Here is a 14,237-nt window from a genome sequence, read left to right as displayed (position 1 = left end):
AAGCTTTTCACCGTTGCCTCCGCGTCCTCTCCGGCAGTTTCTGGAATACCAGAAAACACAAGATTATCTCTCATGCTACGGGCTTGTAGATCGATAACGGACTCTTTTATTTTTTTATTTTCAATGTTTAGCTGGGTCACGTTATCGGTGAGAGATTTGACCGACTCCCGTAGCGTGGCATTTTCAGCGGCAAGCGTTTCCACCTGCTGCTGGCTGAATTCCAGGGATTCTCTCAGAGATTTAAATTCCCGGTGTAAAATCTCCACCAGGGACAGCCTCGCATCGAAACTGGACAATCGCTTGTCGATTGACTCCAGGATGTCTGCGATGTCTTTGCCGGCAGGCGATGTTGTACCGGGGGAGTCTGCCGGGCGACATCTCTTCGATGACGGCGTCTCGATTTTGGCCGGGGAAGATGCACTCTGGGCCTTCTTCATTACTAAATCTTGAAAACAGCGGTCGATGTAATCTTGGAGAGCGTCTAAACTCTCCCCGTTGTCCTCCAGGGTGTTAGAGATGATAAAACAGATGTTGTTAGTTATATGACAATTGATTAGTATATTTGGTAATACTGAAGCTTGAAAAACCTTTGTTAAACTCTATGCTACCATTTGCTTTTTCTCCGCCAAAATCTCCGGCGTCTGACGTCACCTACAACATGGGTCGCTTACCTTGTCCGTCACTTCCGTCACTTACCACTCCGTACCACTCCGTATTGATGATATTCCTGTGTGAAAAATTGGGTGGATTATATTCTTAAACTTAGTTACAGCACTTTCAGAAAGACATCTACTTTGATAAAGTCTACTCTCCACCGCTGTGTAATCAATTATTGTAAATGTAAATGTTATCAGGAAATGATCAGACAGGAGAGGGTTTTCAGGAAACACTGTTAAATGTTCAGTTTCTATGCCATATGTTAAAACAAGATCTAGAGTGTGATTAAAGTGGTGGGTGGGTTCTTTTACAGTTTGAGAGAAACCAGTTGAGTCTAATAACAGATTAAATGCCATGTTGAGGCTGTCATTTTTAGCATCTACATGGATGTTAAAATCACCCACAATAATTATTTTATCTGAGCTCAGAACTAAATTAGATATAAAGTCTGAGAAATCAGACAGAAACTCTGTGTAAGGCCCAGGTGGCCACAGGCAGTGGAGATGATGGTGGCACAGCAGCTGCAGATGGTGAAGCAGAGAGTGGAGTGAAGACCTCCGACTGAGGCAAGGCTAGCTGTGCTAACGGCTGGCTTACAGCAGCATTTGAGGTGTCACTGTCCACTTTAAACAAAAACACAGATGGTGTGGGAAATGAAAAAATGTCATTATTACTCACCACAGCCGGCTGTTGAGATGTCCGGGAATCCGGCTGCGGTGAGGAGCGCTGGTGGCGTGAACATCGTTTCCATGTAGATGACAGGGCCAGCGTGTCAGGCTGTGAATCTACGGGCTGCCCGGGCCAGTGAGCAGCTTGAATTGGAGAGTGGAGGTGGAAGGTGGAGAACAGGAAGTCCATGATGACTGGCTTGAGAGAGTCCACCAGCCAGGGAAATTTAAAAAGCTTTTCCTGCAGCTGGCTCTCCACAGCTCAACGTAACGCTTCCCCGGGCTTCTCCCACCACAAATCACATAGTTTGTAAACCTCTCTCCTGAGCCTCTCCTCAGAGTCTGCTGCGACCATGTTTGGCTGGATCATTCTGTCACGATTAGCGCTGGCCAACCATGGGGATGTGGGGAAAGGAGGACCCAAATGCTGGACTCTTTGAGGCAACAGTGCGTTTATTTACAGTGCAGGAAAATAACAGTAAATCCCCAGTGCGATCCCGACTTCCGTGACATGTCCTCTTCTCAGTGTTAGTGTTCTTGTCTCCCCTCCTCAGTGTCTGAGCCTTACACTCTATTATTGCTCCTTTGCCAAATCGTTTCCACAAATAAGATCAAAACCAGCAACTGTCAGCTGATCTTGAATCCCCACTCGCACGGTGCCAGAAACAAAAGGGGAAAATAGGGGAACTATATAAAGCAGCATGAGCAACATACACATTCTTATTCCCCACACCAACAAATCTGAGCCACAGTACGACTGGTCAGAAAAGGCACTATAGCGCATTATTGCACCTCAGAATGCTTTGCAGAGGTATCCCTTATACTTGTGATAGAAACTTGGTCCCTCACACTTATGTAAGTGAACGAAAACCTTCAGAGATAAAAGTATGAACGCCTCATCTAACTGTACTGCTGGCACTGTGGTTTATGCTGACCAACAGTAGATTGATACTGTATTGGCTCTACAACAGAGAGGTTTTTGTTCTTCAACATTTCTTTCTTTCTTAGCACTGGACAAACAGCAATGAGATGACCAAGTTCATGCAACAGAAACACCTGCAGTCACCACATGCCGCCATGAGGTTGAGGTGACAGGTGCCCTCCCCTCACCAGGATAACCATAGTGTCACATTGGGGATGAAAAAACAGTCTAGTGTGTAAGGGCAAACTCATCAGCCAGGACTCAGCTTTTAGTGTATTTAAATAGACTATCACTCGCTCTGGCAAGCATTTCTTAAAACCCTCTAAAAGCACGAGTTCTTTCATTTGCGCAAAATCCTTGACTTTATCAAAAAGCAGCCCTTTCTCATGCGCAAACTCCACATATGTCACATATGCAATACTGTAGCCTTAACCATATCATGATCCAAGCTTTGGTTCACTGACAGGGTAGCAGTGGGAAGCAGTGGTAGCACACACCTCCTGAGCTTTACCAAAAAAGCTTATACTGCAGCAGCAAAGCCCAAAACATCTTTGGCCAGTTCAAAGCTTTAGTAATACACTCAAATGCACCAAAGTATAAATCCACCTCAGATTCTCTAAAAGTATCAATTTAGTGTGCTTGCCCACATCAAAGCCATCATGGGGAGACTGGGGTCTTGCAGCGTGAGCGGTGATTGTATGGAGCTACTAGGCTGGTGTTCCAGCTCCAGCAAGATGCACAGCTTCCACTTCACGATTTCTCAACTCCACTTCCTCAATGCGGAGCATCAGCTGGAGTTCCTCAGCATTGTAGGACTGAGAGGAGCCATCGGAGAAGTGGTTAGTGGAGAAACATTGGAAGGATTAACCTCACCCCACGTCTTTGGACTGTGGGATGGAATCCAATGAACACAGAGAAAACCCACACAAACGTGGGTTGAACACTGAACATGCAAAATCCACACAGAAAGGGCCCAGCCAGAGGGTGGAGTTGAACTCAGGGCCTCGTTGCTGTGAGGCAACAGTGCTAATCACCGCATCACCGTGCTGTAAAAACGACAAAACCTTAAACAGAAGCTAAAGCAATAAGGTATAAACTAAAACCCAAAATGAGAAAAACCATAACACTGAGCCACACCCGCAGCAATCAGAACTATCTAGACTATCTATCACCAGCGAGCTGTCTCCGTGAACCACCAAAATCCCAATCACACTTATCCACGTTTCTAGTCAAGCAATGGGACTGTGACAAATTTGTATTTATTTTCTCAAATGAATTTATAAACTCACAGAACCGTCTTTGTCTTGTAAATGAATGGATTTATGGCAATTTCCAAAGAAAAGAAAGAAATCAGAAAGTTGTCCAGATAATTTACTGCTCAAGGAGTACATCTGATGATGTCCAAACCCCATCATTCACATGTATACTGGGGTTGCTGTATGTTTTTTTCTTATGTGTCGATATTTGGGTGTGTGCTTCTCTCTCTCTCTCGCTCTCTCTCTCACTCTCTCTCTCGCTCTCTCCCTGTGTGTCTGTTACAGCCATTGATGGCCTCTAGAGTTTCATCCTTCAACAATCACTTGCCTGTTGGAAGGTGCAGCCGCTCTGCAGGCATATGAAACCTGCAGCTAACAATCAAAGAGCTGTAGAAGTATAGGACAGACCTATCTGGTTACAGAGAAAGCGAGTGAATGAGAGACAAAGAGCGACAGTGCAAGAACGAGAGAGTAGTGAGAAAGAGAAAGCATGTAAGAGAGAGCAAGGGACAAAAACATTACAGAGGTTGTCATCTGATAGAATATACAGTTTCTTTTTGAAGAAGAAAAAATATATTTGTGGCATTTCTTCATCAGTTTGGCTTCTTTCAGCTTCTTTTCTGTTCTGAAGGAGAACCAGTTTAAACCACAAAGAATACATGAGATACAGGCAAACAGTGGTGTTTGTCTCCCATATGATCTCCTTTGATGTGCCAAATACATGTGACAGAAAAATCCATGACTGCTGCCTGTTCAAATTTGCTGAATGTTAACGCTAGTTCAGGTTTTGTTCAGGTAACCTGTAACAGTATGAAAGATGTGAGAAACTCTGGATCCCAAATAACAGATGTGATCTCTTCCTATGTGTCATATCTGGATTAGAAAAAAAAACATAATCATGTTTAAATAAATCAGAATGTTAGGTTGTATTTTTCTCTGATTCCTGGCAGGCATATATTAGAATGATGGTCAAATGACGTAGTCATACTAGCAGCCCTGGATGCTCTACTTAGACACAGTGTTGCTTTTAGCTACTGCTATTTCCACACTGAAAATTCCCAAGATACACACAATGTTACAATATTCATCATCTTTAATGGCATTGGTACACAAAGGGTTGAACAGTGGTTTAATTATGATTTATAAAATTGACTAGTTTCCACTGAGCAGTGTAATTGCTTCAAGTGTCTTCAAGACCAGCCTGAAGCATATTTCATTAGGAACTTCGGGAGCAGGACCAAACACGTTCCTTCCGGTTCTTATCTATATATGTTCCCCCAGTTCTACAAGCTGTTCATTCTCGTCTATGTGCCCCTCCCTCCCCTTTTCAATTCTTCTATTTAGTACATGGGGATCTGCTAGGCCCGGGAGCCACCGCCAGTCCCCTTTGAGGCCTTCCCCAAACCGCAGCTCAATTCACATCCAAGCCGTTCACCTTTATCTACTAAAACGCTGTCAAACCTAAAATGCGGATGTGGGCCCAGCTAGTGAAAAATATATATAGATCCATAGGGGCTGGGGTCTAACACAGCAGGCAAAAGGCTGTGTAAAGATGCCGCTGAGGCAAGCTAGCACATAACAGCAGGATGCAAGATGCTAGCAGGCAGGCTGGCATAACCAAGTGGCCGGCCGGCATAGTATACAGAGTATACATACAAGCTGGAGAAGTACCAAGGGCTCAGAGATGAGCTCGAGATGATGTGGAGGGTGAAGGTAACGGTGGTCCCCGTGGTAATCGGAGCACTCGGTGCAGTGACTCCCAAGCTAGCCGAGTGGCTCCAGCAGATCCCGGGAACAACATCCGAGATCTCTGTCCAGGCCAAGTAGCTGCTCACATCTTAATCAAATGTAGTACTTTGTAGAGGCTTTTTTAAAATTATATATTTTTAAATTCATTTGTTTGTTTTTGCTTTTAATGTACTTGTTGTTGTTTTTTGTATTGTTTAAATTGTATAAATCATTAGCGATCAACACATCGAAGGAGTCCCATTTGTGGTTCCTGCATTATCTGTAACAGCAGTTTGTTGACAAGGCTGCCATGCTGAGAACCAAGCAGACAAAACTTTTAAAAAACATTTAATACCAGGTTAAAACTAGAGGATCAGGTGCACACGGTAAATAGCTTTTATATAGTGCTTTTCTACTCTACTTCTACTTGAACACTCACAGCACTTCATTCACAAAATCTGTTTTTCTACCCCAGTGCTGTCTATCTAACATTCACGCTTCCACTGATGGCAGTCACAAGATGATCTGCCTGACTCCTGGATCTGTGTATTATGAAATTTTAAAGAAAATCACGTGTTTTTCACACACTCAAATGTTGTGGATTAGGCTTGCATGACCTGCGACTGTGCCTCTATTTGGTAAGTTTAATCTTCTGTTTTGAAGGTGTTTTATTCTAAAGTGTGATTTTCAGTTCTCTCTGGAAGCTGTGGAAACAGTCACCTAGCAAGCCAACATGCCTGTGTTAAAGGCTCAATTGGGCTGAAATAAAAGAGAGGGACACAGAGGGAGGTAGAATAAAATAGTTGCCAATTTGTTTGCTGTGTGTTGGAACTGTACTAGACTTCATTCTGAAGCGCCTGACAAGCAGGTGAGATCAAAGTCATGGGGACAAAAGCAGCTCAGCAGCGATTTGTCAGGAGACGAGAGCCAGCGGTCGGGTTCAGCCCTCTGATCACCGGCTCACTAAAGAAATCTGCCCATGAGAAAAAGTACAGCAGAAAGGGTTCAAAGGTCATTTTGATTTGCTCTGGATTACTGGTACCTCGTAAAAAGGTGGGAAGGGAATTTTGGGAGGGAAGAGGGGCACGAAAGGAACTGGCTAATAACCTTTGTATTATTGTAAAAAAGAAACCCTTTTGTGCAAAGAGGGGTTTTTGAGGGCAGTGTTGGAGGGGAGAATTTGGGGACGTCAATTAAAAAGGAGCCCTGAAATCCTTGCTTTGATTCGTGAATGAAGGAGAGAAAAGGGGAAAGTTAAAATGTATGCTTTTGGCTTTTGTGTAAGAGCACTTCACATGACTGGGTTTGGATTCATTTGTTAAGTGGATGATGGCAAAAGAAAATGTAAATATTTCAGTTGGGCAAATATTCGGGAACTGGCCAAAGTTTTTTCATGAGGCAAATGCACATTTCATTTTGTTCTTTCTTCTGAAAGCAGGTGTGAATGCATTCAAGATATAAAAAGGACATGCCGGGAACTCCAGTCACCGTGGCTACGAATACAGCGTGCAGTTAACTTATTTGATCAATTAATTAACTTTGTTTTGTGCAGATAACAGGACATATTTCCCAAGGCTCTCCCACACAAATATGTTTTATATTTGTGTGGATGCTAAATTCTTATGTAGCACTTTTCTACTCTCCCAGAGCACTCAAAGCGCTCTATGCAACATGCCATATTCACAAGCACTTTTCTTCTAAGCTTTCAACAAATGCATACACCAATATGATGCAACTTGGGGTTAGTATGTTGCCCAAGGATGCTTGACATGCAAACTGGAGGAACCAGGGATCGAACCACTAACCTTCCGATCAGTAGATTACCTGCTCTACCTTCTGAGCTACAGCCAGGATGCACTATGGCTTTTTTCGATATTTTAATTAATTAATTTATTTATTTATTGACTCTTACATTCATTGTTAACTATTTTCTGAAGCAAATATGTGAAATGTATCCAACAGCTGTGATTTTCCAGCCGGGCCGTTTCCCGTGTTTGAAGAAAGATCGGTACAGGTTAAGTACAAGTTGGCACCATATTTTGCTGCCCATGCTATGGAAATTGTGGAAAATGTGAGCCACTTGGAAGCCACAAGCTATAATGACTTTAGCAGCATATCGTCAAAAATTAAAGACTGTGAATAAAACTACTTGATTCAATACTTTGTTCATCTACTCTTGGTTGAATTTTCCAATTAAAATATCATACAGCGAGCTGCCTGACCACGAACTGAGAGTTAGTGTCCACCTCAGGTTTGCTGGTAAGGCACTCACACCTAAACATCTTTAAATGTAACAGCTGACTTGTTTTTCTGTAAAAGTCATATCACAGTCTTACCGAGCTGAAGGAACATTTACGTAACACTCAGTAGAACATGCACACAGTCTGCCCTGCAGTTATATTTGTCTCCTGTTGTGTAACTTTCCTGCGAGATCTCACTTTGGTTTCAGAGCACAGACTTACCTGTGGTTCCTCGGGCTCCCAAAGGTAGAATGGGAGACAAAGCTCCTCCCCTGTGGAATCAGCTCCCAGTTTGGATTTAAGATCGAAAACATTTGTTTCCTAAAGTTTAAAGTTGGATCTGTAGTTTATGCTTCATCCTCGTTTTCCTTTCTCTCCCATACCTTTCTGCAGGTATGTACGGATTCATCAGCTGCTGCTGGCTCCATCAGCCTGCCAGGCATTTACTGCTCTATTGTTTGCTTCTTTTTTTCACTTCTTTCTTGTCATCCCAGCTGCTGGACTCTGGGCCTTTCTGTTTCTCTTCCCCACTGTCACTGTGGAGGATTTACTGGAGTTCTCTTGGGATGTAAAGCACCTCTGTATGGGTTTTGCTGTGACAGGCAGCACACCAACATCTCACAGCAAAAAGATTTGGCCCTGTAGTCAGCGGACTCCTGTCTTTGTAAGAATGGGCAAAACGTATGACCTCCTTTTATTTATTTTGCACTGATGTGTTTCACTTTGAGCTCAATATGAGGGCTTCATATGTATATTTGATTTACTGAAATAGGTTTTGAGTAACTTTGTGAATCAACTTGCTGATGGACATATACAAGTTTTGGCCTGCTATTTGACAAAATGATGGTATTCAAACTAGAGCACCGATGTCCCAGGTACTAACTCTGCTCGAATGCATGTGTACACAAAATCTAACTGAAGAATACAGCTCAGATTTAGCTGAATCATAACTGACACTTTAACCTAAAAACAACAACACACACTTCTTTAAATGTGAAGAAGAAATTGTGTATGTGGCTCACAAATTGCAAGCATTTGCCCTGCTTATTGCTGAGATGCTTTGTGGGCGGTGTGCAGGGGAGCATAATTAAAATAGTTTCTGAGAGAAACAGCACACCACATCTAAGGTTCCACCCTCTTCCAGCATTTAACCACATCAAGAGCGTCTCACTTAGAAACGGCCACCAGAACAACCTCTGATACACACGGCCTGGCTGATGTTTTGGTGTGTTGTCTGACTCCTGAGGGGTCTTTGGAGGCATAAATTGCACACATTTGTAATTAAAAGAGTTAGCTTTTCTGATCATCAGAGTAAATAAAGTGACACGGGCAGCTAGCTGGGTGATGTATGGGAGGGGAAGACAAATTAACGTCTGCTCTCTGGGGGATTCTCAGCAGAGGCCTTCATAGCAGCAGTGGAGCAGTGCCAAAGGGCAGAGAGATTTGTAGATGATGGTGCTAATTACCAGAATGAAAACCATAATGTGACCAAGATGGAAGCAATTTAGGCAGTAGTCATTTAGCCTGCTGCTCTTCCGCCCACCGGCTGCTGCCTAGCCAGGGCTGGGGCATTAGGATGGGAAAAGTCTGGGCCAATCCACTGCCTGGGTAAACAATGAAAAACTAACGCACAGCAGAGAGCTTCTGTGGTGTAAAGAGCAAATGGAGAGAGGCCCGTGACACAATGTCCATTTGTCTTTCTTAATCTATGCTTCCAGGTCAAGAGGAGTGTATAAATGCTGAGCGCATAGTCGACTGGAAATGTTTAATTCCCCGTCATCCTACTCGGGAGTGTCTTTGTGGGATGTCTGAAGGTGCTGGTTCAAGCTGAACACGCTTGAGATTCACCTCAGCTTGCCATGATGCATGCTTGGCAAGCACCTGTTAAACCGGGAAGAACAAGGACACGCAGATGTGGACCACCCAAAAGCTGAAAAGGCTAACATTTCTTTTGCTTCAGAATGCGGCTGATAAAGTCGTTTCTGGGGGGACCCAACTGAATCTTACAGCGTGAGAAATTAGATGAAGCCTGTGGTTGTTCAGGATGTCAGAATTCAAAAGCTGAATGCTTTCCGCTTTTGTTTTTAAGGTGAGGACCGGGTTTAGCGGCAGTCTTATTCCTCACCTGTTGCGGTGGCTGGCCGAGCATATCTATATAATTTGGGATGTCTAATTGCTCTTTTAGGACGTTTATGCTCTTGCCACTGTGTAATTTTATCCACGCCGCTGTCTCTCACTTCACACAGGGCCGATACCTTTTTGTCTGCCCTTTTCCTTTGTATCAATTGGTTGGAGTTCAGCCTATTGTCGCCACAAGCTTCTTTTATATCTGCGCTCACTCTGAGCAGAGGCGCTCAGTCGGGTCCACGGGAGGGCTTTTCAGCTGCAGAGGCGAGGATTCCACCTCGGAGGCGGGTGTGCTGTCAGAGCTGCCTGTGGTGCTCGGATGCGCGCAGGGCTGAAGCTCTTCGGCTGTGTTAAGACCCCTTAAATCACTTTAATGGGACCCCGAGTGTTGGGCAGGAATTCTGCTGTTTTTTGCTACAGTTGTCGCTTCCCGGCCATGCCACAATGCTGGTGATAGCTCTGCTGCTGTTGCTGAGCCTGTGGGACCCGGTTAGTCCACGGCCCCGCTGCGCTTCGGGTCCGGCTTGCGACCCCCGGCATCGGAGAGACGCCGGGGGGCGCGGAGGAGTGTATGAACACCTCGGAGGAGCGCCGAGACACAGGAAACTTTACTGCGCTACCAAATATCATCTGCTGATCCATCCTAACGGCAAAATAGATGGCTCGCTGGATGAAAACAACCCGCTCAGTGAGTACTGAAGTTTGAAAGGAAGAGAGGTGTAAGCGGAGAGCTGTGACACTTTGTGTGTGCGTGAGAGAAAGAAAGAACCCATGTCATTACAGCCAGCCATGTGTGTGTATAATGTATATATATGCACCGATTGCGTGTAATATATACACGCAATCGGTGCAGTGATTCCAGGAACAGCGTCCGAGATCTCGCGCGCGCGCACACATGTGCGTGAGGAGCGGTGAACTGAATGAGCAAGTTAAGCAAGAAAAAACTAGTTTGTTCATATGTTTGAGAGTAAAATGAAACTTTTTTCATTTTAATTCGTTTTTTTCTAAATAACGGAGAATATAAATGAATACATTTACACACATTTATACAGAAATATGGTGACATTTAAGAGAGAGAAATGTTCTATTAAACATGTCCAACACAGAAATACAAAAATGTTACTGTTGTGTGTATCACAGGCATCATGGAAATCACAGCAGTGGACGTTGGTGTTGTGGCCATAAAGGGGCTCTTCTCTGGGAGATATCTGGCCATGAATGATAAAGGACGGCTGTATGCATCGGTGTGTTCAGCACACACACACGCACTCACGCACGCACGCATCTGACATGTTGGGAATGGGTCACAGCTAGTGGAGAACACATAACACAACAAAACATGCCTTAATTATGCCATTAATTCAGCTCAATTCATTTTTATTTCTATAGCACTAAATCACTGCAACAATCAGGCAGACAGCACAGGGCCTGGCACATGAGCAGCCTCTGTCCTTTGCCCTGCTTTAGTGTCACATTGTCATGTTTAGCTACTGAAAAGTAAGTGACCGTAAACTTAGTCTGCGCCACCAAAGAGGAGTGAATTTCACCGCTCCTGTTTCCAGAAAGACTAACGTGCTTCGTTCTCACATCCATTCTCCTCTCTAGGAAGTGTTCAACAAAGAGTGTGAGTTTGTGGAGCGAATCCACGAGCTGGGGTACAACACCTACGCCTCCCGCCACCACTCCACGGAGCACCCTGCTGCACCGGGAGGCGGCGGCAGCAGCAAGCGCCGGGCCAGCGCCAAGAGACAGTGGTACGTTTCCATCAACGGCAAAGGGCGGCCACGGCGAGGCTTTAAAACCCGAAGCACGGACAAAGCCTCGCTCTTTCTGCCTAGGGTGCTTGGTAACAAAGACCATGAAATGGTGAAGCGGCTGAGGGAGAGTCCGGGGCCGCATCACCATGCCCATCACCACAGCCGCCGCGCTGAGCGCCGGAGACGCCGGCATCGCGCTGGGAAAGGCTGGGCCTGACAGCCACACCTGTCGGCAGACAGTTGGAGGACAGTCTGTGATTTGCCCAAACATGGACCTTAATCCTGCCACATACTGTAGCTTGACAGCAATGGAGGATGTGGATGAATGATTCGGGTTCTTCCTCTGGATCAGTGGAAGTTTTTGTTCACAGAAGACTTGAAGTGCTGTGGCTCAGACTAAATGCTCCAGCTTGAGGAGACTCGCACACCGCCAGCCTTAGAATTAGCTGTTTACTGACTCCATGCGTCTTCAAACTTGTAAGCAAAGGTGTTCGTAAGTTCACCATCAACTTCACACAGAAGAAAAACCTTTGAAACGTGGTTGTGTTTTTGTAAATACTATTGGCATGTACAGCAGCTTTAGAGCTTTCATTTATCAAAAGCTGAGATAACAAAGACAAAGTCGTATTTTGCTGAAGCGCTACCAAACAAAAAGGACACTGAAGAGCAGACATCACAGAGAGGGGCACTTTTCACAGTATGACGCAAAGATCAAATCAGACTAACTGTGCTCACTAGCTGTATGACGTTCTTACAATGTGATGGTCTACTGTTTAGAAAGTGAAATATTTTACTAAATCTATGGATATTTATTTGGTTCCTGTGTTGTAAGTTATTGATATAACTATTTCTGCATTATAGCCATTGTGCTGTTGTTTCTTAGTGTCCACTGATTCCAACATAAAACACAAGGTACCGATCCAGCAGTTCTATCATCTGTTCATCAGAAATGTGTTTGTGCCTGAATCTGATGCAGCTGATGCAGCTGATGCAGCTGTGGACACCATGCAAATGTTTTGGGATTTATTTTAGTTTTTTATTGCTTCAAAAATTTTATTTATATAAGATGTCCTATTTTTATATGTGGAAAACCTAAAAAGCAAAATGTTTGGTTTTATTGGCCACAGATCTTTGAAGGCAGCAATGTCTGAAATGCACAGTAGGAACTTCTGACAGGTGGTGTAAAACAGCAGGATATTAGCCCAGACCCAAGCTAACGTTGTTTTGGAGGATTCTCTTTGAAATTAAAGCTCAGATTTGTATTTCATTTTTAGCTGTACACACGGCAGTCTGTCCGTCCCTCTCTCCCCGCTGCAGTATCCGCACGCTACCATAACAGGAACAAGTACAGCAAACTTTTATTTCAAGGATTTTTTCAGATTTTCAGGTTTTATCACACTTGACTCACATCTGTCGGTAGCTACCTATAAAGCCTTGTCATTCTATACCTGTAGGCACGGAAGGTTTCCTGGCCAGGACAATACCTCCTCCCAGGGGGGCTTGGAAGCAATGCCGCCTGAGACATTTGGCCTTTTTTAAGACCAAAAGCTGCATAGCTGATAAGCAAGGCTGGCCCTTCTCAGAGCAGAAACTGTGTCATAGAAAGTGCAACACCTTGCTGTGGTTTGTCATAAACTCTAACATTACTCATCAGGAATGTTGGGCTTCAGTGAGGTCAGGGCCTATTGTGGCCCCTGCCCCTCCCTGAATACTTTTAACAAACGTTATCTCCTCAGCCTCCTCTGATGTGTCCTTTCCATCCATGTAAATCTGTGTTCTCCTACTAAACTTTATCAGACAGCCTACAGCAGTTGTGTTTATTTGCAACGTCTACGGGCATGATGGGGGGAATGGATAAGTATTTACACAATAGCTAGATGATTTTAAGCCCATCTTTTTAGATGGGCATGTTCACTAAATCTGGAAATTATGGGACACAGTTCCTCCTTCTAGGTGTAAATAATGTGTTTCGTTCAGAAATGATATATGATTAGTTATTACAGTAAAAACAACAAAAATAAACACTGTTTAAGATGATTACTCTGCCCACTGCCAATGCACACACTTTTTATGAGAATGATGGAAAATTGTTATCCCATCATCATAATGATCCGCTCACTAAGATGTGATTCTGATTTTGCCTTTAAGTCAGATAATGGCTTTGAGCAATCAGTCCCTTTTTATTAATAACAACACATTTTATAATAATAATAATAATGATGGATTGGATTTATATAGCGCTTTTCAAGGCACCCAAAGCACTTTACAATACCACTATTCATTCACTCTCACATTCACACACTGGTGGAGGCAGCTACAGTTGTAGCCACAGCTGCTCTGGGGCAGACTGACAGAAGCCAGGCTGCCATATCGCGCCATCGGCCCCTCTGGCCATCACCAGTAGGCATTTTAGTTTATTTTTGTATTTATTTTGGAGCATTTCAAAACACCCAGGGACACAAAAGAAACCCCGAGTCAAGTAAAAACTAGAAGACAATGGCTACTTCACACAAGTGCTGAATCTTGTCTTAAAGAGTATTCTGGTGGCCAGAAAGGCGTGTATTGGTAAAACCGCACTATAAACGTATGTTAAGCATGGCCCTCTGCCCATTAAAGGAACATTTGCTAAAAGCCGAGCTTCAGACATGTGAGCTTGCATCCAATGCTCTTACTTTGGAAAGGCAGTTGGATGCCCTCTATAGGCAGCTCACTGTCCAGTCAGTTTGGAATTTTTACAAAGCACATGCTGGTCAAAGGATTATTATCTTAAAAACTACAAGATTTACAAAATAATATTTTTCCTTCATTTACCTCATTTATCATTCATGAAAGGAATGTAAAGTTCACAACGCACCACTTAATAGATCCAGGCCAACATCCAG

General features: G+C 43.9%; 1 protein-coding gene across 1 annotated transcript; it reads left to right on the top strand.

The window, feature by feature from the left end:
* Window positions 1-9,696: 9,696 nt before the first annotated feature.
* On the top strand, window positions 9,697-11,596 carry fgf3 (fibroblast growth factor 3). The gene is made up of 3 exons (XM_086299971.1): window positions 9,697-10,286; window positions 10,739-10,842; window positions 11,204-11,596. Exons 1-3 carry the CDS (start codon window positions 10,043-10,045, stop codon window positions 11,570-11,572), a joined length of 717 nt encoding a protein of 238 aa, XP_086156097.1. The 5' UTR covers window positions 9,697-10,042; the 3' UTR covers window positions 11,573-11,596.
* The last annotated feature ends 2,641 nt before the right edge of the window (window positions 11,597-14,237 follow it).

This window comes from Aulonocara sp. 'chitande type north' Nkhata Bay, linkage group LG1 (genome assembly GCF_057382095.1).
Source record: "Aulonocara sp. 'chitande type north' Nkhata Bay isolate Kocher_YH1m ecotype deep benthic linkage group LG1, A_spYH_male_GT1.1, whole genome shotgun sequence".
NCBI classification, from domain to species: domain Eukaryota; kingdom Metazoa; phylum Chordata; class Actinopteri; order Cichliformes; family Cichlidae; genus Aulonocara; species Aulonocara sp. 'chitande type north' Nkhata Bay.
Note: the sequence above shows the minus strand (reverse complement) of the source record. Positions and strands in the feature narration are given on the sequence as shown.

What these genes read in the sequence shown, in the direction of transcription:
- fgf3 (XM_086299971.1), top strand. Translation starts at nt 10,043, where the DNA reads ATGCTGGTGATAGCTCTGCTGCTGTTGCTGAGCCTGTGGGACCCGGTT. An exon ending in GGATGAAAACAACCCGCTCA is followed by an intron (nt 10,287 to 10,738) that starts GTGAGTACTGAA and finishes TGTGTATCACAG; the next exon opens with GCATCATGGAAATCACAGCA. An exon ending in AAGGACGGCTGTATGCATCG is followed by an intron (nt 10,843 to 11,203) that starts GTGTGTTCAGCA and finishes TCTCCTCTCTAG; the next exon opens with GAAGTGTTCAACAAAGAGTG.